General features: G+C 38.4%; 2 protein-coding genes across 2 annotated transcripts in view; one reads left to right on the forward strand and one right to left on the reverse strand.

Annotated features, from left to right (window-relative positions):
• The first annotated feature begins 1,905 nt into the window (after window positions 1-1,905).
• On the forward strand, window positions 1,906-11,977 carry arpin (actin related protein 2/3 complex inhibitor). Its single transcript, XM_041795380.1, has 6 exons — window positions 1,906-2,054; window positions 3,001-3,076; window positions 3,513-3,645; window positions 6,481-6,687; window positions 9,469-9,629; window positions 11,050-11,977. The coding sequence occupies exons 1-6, from the start codon at window positions 1,963-1,965 to the stop codon at window positions 11,056-11,058; spliced, it is 678 nt and encodes a 225-aa protein (XP_041651314.1). The 5' UTR covers window positions 1,906-1,962; the 3' UTR covers window positions 11,059-11,977.
• anpepa (alanyl (membrane) aminopeptidase a) overlaps window positions 11,569-15,657 on the reverse strand; it is a 32,123-nt gene continuing 28,034 nt past the window's right edge. The window contains exons 19-20 of the mRNA XM_041795379.1: window positions 15,577-15,640; window positions 11,569-12,600 (exon numbers count right to left, since the gene is read on the reverse strand). Of these exons, the coding sequence (XP_041651313.1) occupies window positions 12,454-12,600; window positions 15,577-15,640 (211 nt within the window). The 3' untranslated portion in view covers window positions 11,569-12,453. The remainder of the gene's footprint in view (window positions 12,601-15,576; window positions 15,641-15,657) is intronic.

The following is a 15,657-nucleotide window of genomic DNA, read 5'->3' on the forward strand; positions in this document are numbered from 1 at the left end:
GGACATGAAAATAAACTGAAATCTTGTTTAAAAATTAACAACTCTTGTGCATAAGATGCATGCCTTGCACGAAATCTCTGTTTGACAGACGTTGGACGTCACCCTGTCCGCATCATTTTTTGAGAAATGAAGCCACACTTTTGACAGCTATTGCCTTGAGTAAGGCATTGATAAGGGAATTGTTATGATTATATATAAATGATGTCAATGGATTGAACCAATTGGAAACTGTTCTCGATTCTCATCGCTACCCAGGTTGCTTCACAGTGAAATATGATTTTACCTTAATGTGCAATAATTTTGGATAGGATGTTTATTATAATGTGTGAAATAACCTAAAGTAAGATGCAACAGCTGTTCTGGGATGAAATGTGGGACTATAATCTCACAATGTGTGGACCATCACATGTTGTGAAAGTCAAACTACAGGACAATTTGTGTTTTTGCCACAAAGCTTGGGCCTTTTCATTTTGGCTTTTAGTGTTTTTTTTCTCCCAGTACTTGATGGTTTTTTAATGCAATGAAGTATAGTACTTCCCCCGGAAGTAAAAGTAATGATTTGAAAAGGTAAAATTTAAAAAAAAAAAAAAAAAAAGCTATTCAGTTGCAGTTATTTGAGTAAATATGAATGAATGAATGAGCTTTTGTTGTCATTAAACACAAGTACAATGAAATTCTGTGCAACTTTCTCTTATATTGAAAAAATAGGAGGCAAAGAATAAATACAATGAAATCAAAACAGTGCAAAATGTATACATTTAAAACTAAGTAACTTAAAATTAACTTTAAAAAGCATCACCCTTGGCACGCATGTTTTAGAGCAGCATTGTCAAGCAGATAAAGTGACTGAAATGGAAATAAAGTGACTGAGGCATATGAACAACTATTTTAATTTCTGAGTCCCAGTGCAATGTTATTATTTAAGTTCTAATGCAGAGAGAGGTAGGGTGTGATGGAGGCCACTGCACAGGGGTATAAACTGTTCCTGAGTCTGTTGGTTTTGGCTTTTATTGTCCTAAACTGCTTGCCAGAGGGCAGCAGGTCAAACAGGGAGTGCCCAGGCTGTGTGCTGTCCTTCATTATACTGACAGCCCCCCTCTCCACCCTGGTGGTGCAGACTGAGTTGAGGTGTGGTACCTCCATCCTGACAATGCACTGAGCTGCTCTCAGCCCATGCTGCAGGGCTCTCCTCTCTGCAGCAGTGCAGCTGTACCACACTGTCATAAGGTGTGTCAGGATGGATTCCACTGAACTCCTGTAAAAGTGCAGCAGCAGTTTCTGGGGGAGCCTGGCCTTTTTGAGTTTTCTGAGGAAAAACAGCCAAATAATTAGTAACTTCTTACCCCTGGTTTTGAGACATATAGACAGGGGTGCAAAAAGCAAGATATAATGATGATATGGGCAAGATATAAATCCAAATATGTGACAAAACAAAGGAAAATGTACCTCAGCTTCTGACGATATGGAGAAAGGCTCTAAAGAGGGAAATAAATATAGAAATTATATAAAGTGAAAAACAAAAATATTATATTGGAATTAAATAAAGGTTTGAAAATCATCACAGAGTTAGTGCCTTCTTGGCACAATTTACTCACTTTCAGCCTCAGGGTTGCATGAAGTTTCATGACAGTGCTCTGTAAAGCCCTGCACAATGAAACCCTGAGGTCAGTGTAGCCATGACGTTTGACGGCACGAGTGTTCTGATAGAGATTAAACCACACATTTGAAACTATCTGTCTCATATTTCACCTTAAAAGTGCTGATGCTTATTTCTGAGATATTTTACATGTGACCGACTTTCTCCCTTTTTTTTAATCATAATAATCAATCAAATAAATTCCGCCGGCACGTTCCTTTTCAAAATCGAGCGCACCTCTCTCGCGCAGCTGCACGTAGGAACAGGAAGTCAGGAAACAGGAAAAATCTCGGAGAGGGGAGAACTTACAGAGAAGTTAACGCAAAATGAGCCGAATTTATAATAACACAACATTGCAGAACAAACCTGTACACAATGAAAAAATTGACCGCGCGTTTTCTCCCTCCTCCTATGAAAGGTAGGGGCATTAATACTTATGTTTGTTGAAGAATGACTGTAACAAAGTTATTTTTCTCAGGCAGGCTCAGTGACAGCAGCTCAACTTGTGGGAGGATAAAACCAAACTCCAAAAAGAAAAGTAGCATTTTTTGTTAGCCCACATTTTTAAGCGAGTAGGTATAATGAAAGAGTTGAGGCATGTTTTTTGACATGTTTTTTGTAATTCGGCATTAAAGTAAAATACCAGGCATCACCTAATCCACCAACTGTAAACAGTGTGGACTGGAGGCTGCTAGCTAACGCCCTCTGTTGCATGTTTCATTTCCCCAAAGTGCAGTCATTCTGTCATTGAGTATTCTCATCAATGATACTAATAAACAGATCTAAATTTCCCAATAAAGGAAAGCATTTTATTGAAATACGGGAAAAAACTCCACTTTTTTCCATTGGCTATAGTAATAGAGATGCATCGATGGTGAAAATTGAAGGCCCATGCTAATGTTTACAATAACAGAAAAGCTAATGACCAGCCTGATACAGACTTTATTTCATCACTTCTTTAACACTCCCACTATATTTCATGTTTGACCATGAAAACAGATCAATTTGTTCAACACTGACATCCTCTGCCCAGTAGGAAGTCTCTTTTTGATTCAGTAGTTAGGTATACCAGATGCTGGCATTATTTTGATTGGACACAATCTCTAGCTACTGATATCTGATCATGCCACATTATTTGCAGATGGTCAGTGTTTGTCAACAAGGCTGGTACCCGCCAATATTTAAGTTAAACCAATGCAGAAGAAATATTGAGTTCAATGCTGATCTGGTCTCCATTTTGCTGACATCATTTTAAAAAGTATAACAGGAATTTAATGCTACTCTTTGAACAAAACAGTGAACAAAACAAGACTCAATTTGAATTGCAGTAGCATTAATTAAACATGATCTTTTTTTCTTCACAGTGGACAAGGGGTTCTTCTAGAGGGAAAGCTGATGGATATTTCCAGACATTCGATCAGTGATGACAGCAGTCAGAAGGTAGGTGAAGGCAGGCCAGCATCGTTCATCATTTTGTGTGTCTGCTAAAAAGAATCCTGCACTTAAAAAGTTGTTTGTGAAAGCAATGCCTTAATAAAAACAAGTCGTAGAGCTGTCACGTCTTCATCCTGTGAATGTGTTTGGGTCAGTTTCTTGATTTGTGTGATGTAAAAAATAATCAAGGATTCTTTAAGAATCCACGAGTTTCCCACTGTAATGTGTGACTTACATCCTGTTTCATACAGGAGGGAAATTTCACAAAGGGATTAAACAGCTTTTCTGCCACTTAACCTTTACAAATGCTTATTTTTAAACAGCAGGTTGAAACAGTCTCCTACATTGTCGCACGGATTTCACAAATTCTTGTGTTAGCATTTCCTGGAGGGTAAATTTCAATGCACAATTCATAGTTTTTTTTTTCTGCTGTCATTAACAGACTCGTTTCTTTGTATTGTACATCAAACCCAGCCGCATCCATCAGAGGAAGTTTGATGCTGCTGGGAAAGAGATTGAACCAAACTTCAGTGACACCAAAAAGGTTAACACTGGCTTTCTCATGTCCTCCTACAGTGAGTGGACAACCTTTTGCTTTTAATTTTTCAGTTTAAAGACATCTACCATCTTTCTGAAATATTAAAATGACTACAGTCAGCTCACATTTTGCCCGACAGTCTGTGTTTAAAATGCGGCTCCACATTTTTCTGCAAGAAAATAGATAGAAAGTCAAACCACAAAATGTGTGATGGGCTGGTAAAGACGGGCTTAAGTTACATTTGACGTGTAACTAGGGCTGTCACAATATCAGATTTTCACTTCACGATTATCGTGGGGAAAAAATGTCACGATAACGATATTATCACGATATTGATAAAAAATATAAATAATAATGGGACAATTAATCAAATTTGTCTTTAACTTTATTTATGTTGTGTTGTCTCTTTTGGCAGATGAATTGCACTCAAAATACCTGTCTAAGGAAGTACTGCAGCTGTTGTATCATTGTGGAGGGTCATATTTCTTAAAAAATGCAGAAATATTAATGTAGGGTTTTTATTTATTCTGTAGCATGTGCTTTTAAGCTTTTCAAAGTAAAAAAAAACATCTGATTTGGGTTTTTTCAGTTTGGCAACAAGAATGAAATTTCCATGTTGTGATCAGCAGGGTCAATCTGTTATCAAAATCCAAGATAGTTCTTTTTACATTCATCAGTTATCAGAGATAACGCACTTTCACCAGAGGTAAAGATTCTGGGCTTCTGAGAAAACATTAGGGGCATAGACCCCACAAGCCCCCCATGGCTCTCCCTCTGACAGATAAACTCTCCACCACACAGGATTTACATTATCATAATGCCAAACAGTGTCAGAAACGTAGGGTTATAAACACATTAGAAAATTATTAATTACAGACATATTTCAAGAGCACCTGCAGCAGTTTTTAACCAGAATTATCCTGTTAGCTCTACTAAAAGAACTGAGTTAGATGGCTGCGTTGGGATCAGGTCTGAATTTAATTTTTGCACTAAAACTGTTTAAGTTAGTAAACAAGGCACAGTCTATAAATGCGCACAGAAGTGTTAACACTCCTCATAGCGCTGCAGACAGTATCAGTGTCTCCACTGCTCTGATGCGCGTCATGACGCACAGGAAGGGACACTGGCACAGAGACTCTGAGCCAACATTCTGTTATTTGAGGGGAAATTCCTTCTATCCATAAAAATTGGCCTCTTTTCATAAAGCATTTAATTTATGGACAAGGACAGGGACAGAAAGGGGTAAACAGAGTAAAAACGAACTCTCAGAGAGAGCTGACGGAGCGCTGCGCTCTTTGGCACTTGCGAACAATGATCAGGAAAATAATTCCACCTACGGCTTAAAAAATAAAGGATGTAGTCTGTAAATATCACCCTGATGTTACTCTTAACAATATTGTCCAGTTAATTAGTCCAGGCTGCCAACTGTGAGAAGACTTGGTTTAGAACAATGAAAAAGCCTTATTTGTAAAGGGCAGTGCTTAAGTGAACGCACTATTATAATTTCTTAACCTGAACACAGCTTCTGTCATTCTGTGCATTACATGGATGGTCAGACTTTAGGAGGAATTGGACACACATGTTGTGCGGTGAGAGAAAGGGATGGCACACACCGCACCAGCAGGTGTAAATGATCAGGAAATCAGGGGGAATGGGCAGGTAGGGTGTTAGCTGTCCCACACAGGTCTCTATCTCTACATCCTGTCCGTTAAGAGCTGTGTGAACGAGGAAAAAGAAAACTTGTGATCTCTAAACGTCTTGCTGGGCTCACAGTGTGTGTATGCCGGGGGCGCGCATGGAGAGAGAGAGAGAGAGCGCTGAAGTGAGGCTGGACAGTTTCAGAAGAGGGGCACAGTGGTTAGAGGACAGCAGGAGTTGAAGATCTGTTACATTGATGGGCTTATTAAAAATGTTCAGGGCTCGTGATGGTGTTGGAGTGGCACTGGATCATTTACACGATATTATCATATGCACATTTTTAACATGATATTGAAATTTTATTTTTTAATACCACGGTTATCGTCAATACCGGTATACCGCAACAGCCCTACGTGTAACAGAAGCCAAATTGCTGTATTTTAAAAATATCAATTATGGAAATAAATAAGAACAAATCAAGATTTTTAAAATAGTGATAATAAATCTGATGATTACTAAATTCCAGCATTAAATTATCCAAAACCATGTCAGTCTAAAATGTGAAAATACATCATAGCAGAAACATAACAAGTTGCACATGTTTTCAAATCTTAAACCTTTTCTTAAACTCAAGAAAGCTGCTGTGGTCCCTTCACCTAACCGCACAGAAAAGGTCAAGGTTTTGGCAGTGACAGTATTCTAAAATAGCTTAATCTTAGCAGATTTTTGTGGTTGATCTAGTCATACAAGGTCCATCTAAATGCCAGTATATTTCAGAACAGTTTTACAAACATAACATGACGTTATGAGGGTCAGTCTCAGACCTAATGCCCAGGTAGGAGCCATTTGAAATGCTGCAGTAAGGTCTTGTCCTGATTGCAGTTTTGCCCCTTACAAGAAGCAAATATCCAAGTGTGATTCATCAATCAATTATCAGAAAAAATCCAATTTATCTCTGCTTTAATGAACAATAATGCATTAGAACTGCTTAAGGGTTTACCATTATGTAAAATATATAGTTAAGAAACCTTATTGGAAACAGTTTCCAATAAGTGGAAATCCTGCGGTCTTTAATAATAGATATCAGACCCCCCGCGTCGACACACAAACACACACATTTTGTTTATGTTTTTATATGGAGGGCTGATAGGATGTCCTTAAACCTTGGGGGTCCCTATATTTTTAAATACACTTAAACATAATTTACTTTGAGTCCCCTTTTTTGTCCTCATAGAGGTGGAAGCTAAAGGAGAGTCAGACCGTCTGTCTGAAGAACAGCTGTCAGCGTTAGTGAACAAACCCGAGCTGGTGAAGATAACTGACAAATACCGACCCAGCGGGACTATGGCCTTCTGGTATCCAGAGTCAGAGATGGAGAAGACAGAGCTGGAAACAGGGCAAGATATACGTCTGAAGACCAGAGGAAACAGCCCCTTCATATGTAAGTCTGTATTATCATTCTGTTTATGCTACTTCATTTAATTTTGCAACCGTAACAGTAAGTCTGTTAAGCCAATCCTTAGCTGTCTGAACCCCTCTTAAGCTTTAGGCTCCAACTTTAAACAAGCAGTGTACAGTGGAGCTTTGTTACATGCAGGAGAAGATTTATTCCAAGGCTTTTCATTTGATTTCTGACTGCATAAGACGGTCCTGTTTTTCAAAGCCGAAGGGCCTTTTTTGTTTTCATTGCTTTTACATTGATCAAGCTTGTCCAAGTGTTAACTCCCGCTGGGCGGAGGAGTGAATGAAATTAAACTTGAATTTTGTTTTTTCTGTCTCTTGCACAGTTTCGTAAGTAACCTCAGGGGGAGTGAACTGAATTTTGCCTTGCTCTTGCTCAGAAGTGTTATCCGGTCCTTTGATATTTAGCAGACATTTTTGATTGGACTGGAGTGCTTTAGGTTTTTAAAGACCCTCTGCTCTTGCACAGTTTTGTCCATGGCTCAGTATGAGGTAAAGTTTGAAAATCAGGAGGATTTCTGTGGGGAAAATAAGCAAATTTCTTGTTTGTTATTATAATCATTTATTTTTACAAACTGAATGGTGTAATAAAAAAGTTTTTTCTTCCCTAGAAGATGGCCTCTCAGCTTAATGGCTTGTGCAGTGCCAATGAAAGTATCACCCCCTGGATTTTTTATCCTGTAATTGATTTTATAAATCAATGTATTTTGGCTATTTTTGACAAAAAAAAGTACATAAAACCTCAAAGTTTCTCAAAAGTCAAGGGAAAACATATTTCTACAAAGTAATGTCAGATAAATAAAAATATGTAGATGCACCTTAAGCTGTAATCACAGCACTAAGTCTGTGTTGATAGGTCTCAATCAGGATTTCCATCTGGACACTGCAATTTCACTCCATTCTTCTTTGCAAAAATGCTTAAGCTCTGTCTGACTGACCATGAATACACCATGTTAAAGTCCAGCCTCTATTGGATTGAGGTCTGGGCTTTGACTGGGCCACTCCAGAACATTCATATTGTTGTCTTTAAACCATTTCTGTGTAGCTTTTGCTGTATGCTTCAGGTTATTGTCTTGCTGCAGAATAAATCTTCTACCAAGTCGTTCTCTGAATAAGATTGTCCTCCAGGATTTTCCTATATTTTGCCTCATTCATTTCTCCCCCTACCTTTACAAGCCTTTCAGAGCCGGCCACTTAGAAGCATGTCCAGAGTATGATGCTGCCACTACTGTGCTTCACAGTGGGGACAGTGTGTTAGTGGTAGTGCGCAGTGTTTGGTGTCTGCCAAACATAGCATCTTGCCTGATAGCCAAAAAGCACCATTTTGTTCTCAGCAGACCAGAAGACTTTCTTTCACTTGACCATTGAGACTCCCTCATGCCTTTTGGTGAGCTTTGAACAAGATATAATATTTTCCTGGTCAGTGGCTTTCTTTTTGCCACATTCCCATCAAGCTTTAACTAGTGAAGAACCCAGCCAACAGTTGTTGTATGCAGAGTCTCTCCCTTCTCAGCTGCTGAAACTTGTAACTCCCTCAGAGTAGTCACAGATGTCTTGGTGGCCTCTCTCACTGGTCTCCTTCTTGCACGGTCACTGTTTGTGTTGTGAGGACGGCCTGGTCTAGGCAGATTTACACATGTGCCATATTCCTTCCATGTCTTGGTGATGGATTTAACCAGGGACATACAGTGGCTTGGAATGTGTTTTGTATACATCCCCTGACTTATAATTTTCAATAACATTTTCTCTGATTTGCCTGGAGTGTTCTTTTGTCTTCATGGTGTAATGGTAGACAGGAATACTGATTAACCAGTGACTGGACCTTCCAGACACAGGTGTCTTTATATTACAATCACTTGAGACACATTTACCGTACTCAGGTGATCCTCATTTCACTAATTGTGAGACTACTAGCACCAATTGGCTGGACCTCTGTTGAATTGGGTCAGTCACTTTAAAAGGGATGAATATTTATGCAGTCACTTATTTAACTTGACATATTTTTTATTTAATTGCCATTACTTTGAATTAATATGTTTTAACTGTAACTTTAAGGAGGCTTTTGGGATTTTTTTGTTCAAAAAAGCCATATAATTTTGGCCATGATTGATTTACAAAATCAATAAAAAAGGCAAAACATCCAAGGGGTTGAATATTTTTTATTGGCACTGTATGGTCTAATCAAGTTGTTACAGCAAAATTTGCAAACAGTCATCAAGCCACAGAACCCCAGATTCTTACCTTCCCATTGTTCACATCTTCCCAGCTAAACCACTGAGTCAACAGTAAAGCAAGAGTGCAGACATGTTTGGTTGAAAATTGTGATAAGTAGGGTATTGCAGGAAATGTTGCCACAAACAAATCTGCTGTGCATTTTATTGCAGAAAATGTTGCAGACAAGTGGATGTTTTTTTTGTTCTTGTTTTAACGTTAAGAGACTTTCAGCAAGTTTTTTTTAATTGTAAGTCAGTCACAGTCTTTGCCTGGGCTACCTAGGATGAAGGAGTGGGATGCAGAGCCAGTGACAATGTAGTATTTATGTAGCTGTGTGTTAGGATTTAAAAACTATTTAAATCAAGCGTTCAGAAGACACTCGTATATCTTCTAAAATTTCATTCATCTTTTAGTTTTGCATAACAGTTTGATTTTCAGGTCTTATTAATCTTTGCTCTTGTTTTGTATCTCCACTCCACATCACTTGCAGTCAGCTCTTTAGAAGTGCTTCAAAATGATTATTTTTCCCCTACCCTGGTTCTGCCAGTCTCTTTATCCAAAGTAGATGGTGGCACGGTGACCAAGTGTAACTTTGCTGGTGATGAAAAGGCTGGAGCATCATGGACAGACAAGATTATGGCCAACAAAGGAAACACAGCTGGCACAGAGAAGCCTGGAGAAGGAGAGGGAGCAGAAGAGGATGAATGGGTGAGGACAGCTATCATATATAGAAGATAATACACAAGTAAACAAAATCAAACATACCACAGGGAGTGACACTAATCCAGACTGGATAAAAAAACTTTCGTTCCTTTTTGATTTACTTTTGTGGAGTACTACAACTTGTTTTACAGAAACCTTTCAAGCAAAATCTAAATGGGATTAAACATTTTTCTGAGTTAAATGTTTTTCTGTAGTTATGGGGTCATCTAAACCACAGGAGCGAAGGAGTTTGATTACTTTGTCTTATGCTAAATTTGCCACTCCTATTTTTTTTTAAATTAAAGTTCCTGTAAAGTAAAATTGAAATTTGTATCTAAACCCAAGATATGTACAAATAAGGTAGCTGAAAACATGTGAAAACGCTGAGATCTTTGTGTGACTGAGTTTTGATTTAGACCGTTAGGAGGTCTTCACCTTTTTTGTAACTTGATTTAGGCAGGGCAAATATAGCGCCCCCACAATGTCACGGGGCGCTATGGGAATTAACCTTTCCCCCATTGCTACAAAAAATTTAAAATCATTGAGCAGATCATCTAAATAGTCTGCTGTTGGCTGATATTACTGCCTTCACTGAACATTAACTGCCAGCTAAATGCTAAATGTTTTTGTTCATTGTGAGGTAAATTTGCCAAAGCTATCATCCATGGCGGCCTATGGATCATTAAAATCATCATAGAGATTCATGCCAGAAAACAGACTTGTCTCCTCTCTAGGACAGAGCCAAACACTGACCATAAGGTCAGAGGGCAGGCTAATTGCTAGAGTACTTGCCCAATTTTTACTTGAACCAGAGGAACAAACATTTGACCTGCTAAAGGTGTTTTTTTTAATCTGAATTTCACTTGTCTTTGGTTCTGGATGATTATAAGAAGCAGACTGTGGCTTTGTTGCTCTCAAAGTGGCAACAGTTCAATCCCTTATGTCTGCTAGCACTTCATTGCTTAAAGCATCTGGTGACAGACACGCATTCATGCCAACTCTGTCAAAATTAAAGTCTCCATTACTAATCATCATTGAAGAGTTTGATTATGAAGAGCAACATCAGGAAATTGAATTTTTTTCAGCAGAAACTTCACAACTCAGACATCTCAAAGACAATATACAACAAACCTAAAATACAGTTTTCTTTTTCTTTTTAATAACTTTAAACATTTGCATCTGAAAGGTTTCATTTAGCTCAATTACAAGGAGTTATTACCCTCCATTCAGGGATTATTTTAGAAAAAAATCAGTCGTACTAAGGTGTGAAAGCATTAAGCTGCCTCCACTTTTAGCTCTCTGAAACTCATCGTCTTCTCATGTCTTCGCTGTGGGTGCATTTGTTTTGAAATTTAACACAACACAGGATGTTGTGGCAAACACAAACCAGAGAATGCTAACTTCTCCCACCTTGATTTTCTCTCAGGATGATTGAGAAAATGGTCCCCTGGATCAGCCTGAACTCCTGGCCCTGCTCCAGTCTCCAGGTTGAACTGCATCAGCCTGGTTCCACTCCACCTTCTTTGCCTTTAGATTGGACTTTTCACAGGGGTGTTTAACCTCTTACATATGTGGCCTGCAGGCAAACCTTGTGCAGCATGGTACCAGACTCTCATAGACCCAAAGTGAGCCAGGGATGTTTCTTTGGAACCTGTTTTATCTCTTGCACTCCTTGGAGTAGTTTCCTACATTTATTAGGACTACAGCTTGGACTTTCTCTCTGTCAGCTCTTTATGTCAAAAAATGTCCTGTTTTTTTCACCTGTGAAAAAAGCATCACAGGCTGAAAATCACACATGCAGTAAAATACTCAAATTTAAAATGTTTGAATTAAATTACACCGGAAATAATGCACTTAGAGTTATCTTTTTATTTTTTTGTAAATTTCTATGATTTTCACCAAATAAAAAAAGAAATACTGGAAAAAAGGACTCACATTTAACTCAGCAGGTTAATATTTTTTTTTATTAAAATAACAATCTACCAAAATATGACAGAAATCTGATTACATGATTATAACACATTTGGTATAATACACTTGTAGACCTTCTCCCAGTGACAACCAGGGAGCTCTGTCCTTCGACTCTGGCTTGTGCAAATAATAAGCTGTGTTCAAGAAATTGGCAACATCAAAATGCTGGTTAATTTAGCTGTTGCAATTAACTTGTTTTAGTCACTCTTCACTCCCATAAACATCAAGTAAAAGAAGAGTTTACTGCTCAGTAATATCAGAGAAATTAGTTTTTCCTAATGAACACCAAATTGACCACAAAGTAAGTTTTTAAAAATCATTGTTTTTGTATGGTTTGTAATTGTTGGATTTTTCATGACATATTAAACGAATACCACAGGGCATTATCAGAATCTGGCTGTCTCATTTTAGCAATAGAAAATCCTAACTATTTCCAGAAATTATTTGAAAGTGTTCAAACAATCAAACTAACAAACAGAAAACAAGTGCACATTAACATGGTCTGGTGCTGAGTCAGCATCATGTGCAAAAATCAGTGCAGTAAAATGATGATACTTTGATGGTTTACACTAAAATATGATATAAATAATGCACAATAGTATATACATAAACACTGCTAAGTGTCACCTTGTTCCAAATTTCTCTCATTGATTCCTAGTACTATACTATATATCAGTGTTTGGCATGATGGAGAAAATTGGCTCTTATTGCATGATTATTCCTCTGAAGACCCTTTACTCCTAGCAGAGCGAGGCTGGCTCTTAATTAGTTCTTGTTAAAGTGGATTTAGTGATGATGCAGAGTTCAGCATCTCTGATCTGTGAGGCTCAGAAATGATCAAAGATTCTTGTTGTCCTATCTATGAGGATGTTTCTCTCTCAAACCATTCTAGTACGGCATCTTTGTTCTCGCTGATCCACTGGATGTTCACTCGGGTTTGCTCTATGGCCTGCTCCACCGCCCTGGCAGCAGAACGCAGCTCATAATCATTTGCAAAACGCTCCAGCTGTAAACACAAACACAGATCATGCAGGTCTGTTAGGACATTGCTTTATCATCGTGAAGTGTTCACACAAGCCTGATGTAATATAAGATAATGAGACAGTTTCTCAGAATAGAATGTGAAGAGTAAAACTTAAGTCATTCATTTTTAAGATGAATGCAATGTTTTTACTATATTTCTACTAGGCAACCGCAAAACATCAAAGCTCAGGCCAAGATGTTATTTAATTCTTGCAGCAAGTCCCCTGAAAAGATAGAAACCGTTTTCTCTAATTGACAAAAGATTAACATCTTCCCAGAACTGCAATTGCCCAATTAGAGCTTAGCAACTGTAACCAGGCATTTAATATACATTATTATATTGAGCTGTGGATGAAAAAAGGCCTTTCATGATTTGAGTTTCATGTAATCTAATGTAGCTAGATACAGCAGATTAAAACTGACAGCACCTGCTGAAAATAAATGACAGAGCTGCTTTTGTCCACAGGCTGTATGTCTGAAACCAAAGCCCAATTGAGTCTTCATTTCAAAGAATTGTGAGATGCACATCTGCTAATAATCCTAAGCCATGTGGCAATGGGGGTAGCACTGTTGCCTCAAAGCAAGAAGGTTTGTGGTTTGAATCTGCACCAAACAGGCTTTTCTGTGTGGAGTTTGTGTGTTCTCTCCTGTTTATGGATGGATTTTCACTGGGTACTCCGGTTTCCTCCAACAGATGTAGGACAACCTCATTGGTGACTATTAATTGCCCATATGTGTGAGTGGGAGTGTTAGTGCTTGTCTTTGTATGTCAGCCCTGTGATTGACTGGAACCTATGAGGGGGGAAAAGGGAAAGCTTTCTGGGGCCCTGTCAAAGATGTGGCCATAGAGGTTAGGTATAGCATGGTCCATACTAAATTGAAGCAAAAATAACCATTTTACAACCCAAATACTCAACATCACTTTGTCATACAACAAAAATACACGTTTGATTTGATACCTGCTTCTACAAGTAATGTCCCTTCTTGTTAAAATGATTAGCCTTTTTTATGTTAACATCTTGAACAAGCTCATTGAACTTAACAGTTAGACCAGTAACGCCATGTGGTGTACTACAGATGCTTGTTAACAACCTTTTTTTCAGCTTTCACCAAAGCTGATCACAACTGGGGGGAAGGGACAAATGTTAGCTAAGTGCTAGTAGCCTTACAAAGCAGATGGATCTGCCAGATTCCATGTCTGTCAACAGGCAAATCCATCTTGAAAAGCTCCAATCTACAACGGTTGTGCCAAACGGACCACTGTTCGGACCAATCAGTGTCATTTGAGGAGAACGATGCGGTATCTTTGGGTGGGGTTTAGTTATACGTGCCATTGGCGGCCTCCGGTGCGATTATTTGCTTGGATGTAGCAACAACATAGGGGCCTTTTGTAAAATCAGATCTGGACTGCATTTCTGCAGTGACAACTCCCCGTGGGGGGCCAGTAGTGGTTTCTGCAAAGAGAAACACTGCCAAAAAAGGCAATGTTTTGAGCTGTTTACAATCATGCCAAGCTTTCAAGTGCAAAAATAAAAAAGATGCTCTTTGTTCTTGCACTACTTTTGTATCCCAAAAGTAGTGAAATATTCAGTGTGGTACTAACTCACAAAGTGAAATAAAAAAGCCTCCTTCTGAAGCCTGGACAAACAATGACAACACAATGCTCCTGTTTTCACAAAGCAGTCTGGTTTGATTCAGTACAGTTTTGTCATGGTTTAGCCAGTTAACTCTGATCTTACCCCCTTGGAGATCAGTTTCTTTTAAGAGATCCAGATCATTCGCTAAGCTCAGTGGGGCTGGATGTTTGACTCCCAAATGGCTCATCTTTAGGTAACAGTTTGGCTTTTTAAATGTAGATTAAATAACGACAAGGGGTGGAGGACAGAAAACTGGCACTCAGACAGGAGCTAGCGACTATGGCTCACATTAAAGAGCTGTATCATAGCACAGGCTCGTTCATGAGCGGCACATCTTTACTGAGTATTTTTTTAATTCGCTAAAAGGGCACAGCTAGCCTCTTAGCTCAGTAGAAGACTCCTCTAGACTCTAGTCTCCCTTCATCTAAAGGACTGAGAAATTTGCAATATTGAACGCCTCCACGCCAGGTAAATCAGTTAAACTGTGGGGAAAAAACACTTCTGTGTAGTGATTGTTATGAATGTATGTAGAAATTTTCTGATGGTAATTTCAGTGTACAGTTCCATCTAGAGTTGTAAAGTACTAACTTTCCTTCGTTCTGTTCATTCCTAATGGCTGTCCCTTACTTCCTGACCCCCAACAGACACTAAGAATCACATTATTGCAAACAACCTGTTGTCTATAATGAGTTTTGAAATAGCAGCATATGTGGTACTGGCAAAAATCCCAAATTTGTGTAAAAAAATTTTTAAAGGCACTAAGGGTTAGGGTTAGGGAACCCCTTATCCTAACCTGTTCACTTCATATCTATTTTTCATTTTTATTTACCAAACTCAACCCAACTTAAAAAAAAAAAATACTGCCACGCACTTTGTTGTATAAGCCACACTGTTGTATTTCTTTAGTTAGAATGAACAAACTGCTGTTTTATGAAGCCATTAAAGTCCCAGAATTTTAAATCATGTAATATAACCAGTGAAAGTATAATATATATGTTATACATATAACCAGTGAAACCATATAAAGTAATATATTTTTGGAATGATTCACTCCATGATGTTTTTTTTTAAACCATTTTAGGAGTTCTTGACAGTAAGACACAGTAAATAACCACTATTGTCCTGAAAGTGAGTTCCACGTGGAGCTTCACCTCAGGGAAAAACACATGGACCTAACAGACGCAACTCTGATAGGATATCAGGGTGTATCCAGTTAGTCATTGGTTGTAAATTAGTTATTAGTGATGTTACTGGAATGATGGGAGTGTCTGATTGACATAACTGAATGCCTCTATTATCATTTAGACACAAGATAAAGTTACCTCATCTAGTTCAAACTGTGTTGAGAACCTGCTGGTCACTCCCAAAATCAGTGAGGCTGCGTGTCTGTGGAGAGAAAAACA

This window comes from Cheilinus undulatus, linkage group 9 (genome assembly GCF_018320785.1).
Source record: "Cheilinus undulatus linkage group 9, ASM1832078v1, whole genome shotgun sequence".
Taxonomy (NCBI): Eukaryota; Metazoa; Chordata; class Actinopteri; order Labriformes; family Labridae; genus Cheilinus; species Cheilinus undulatus.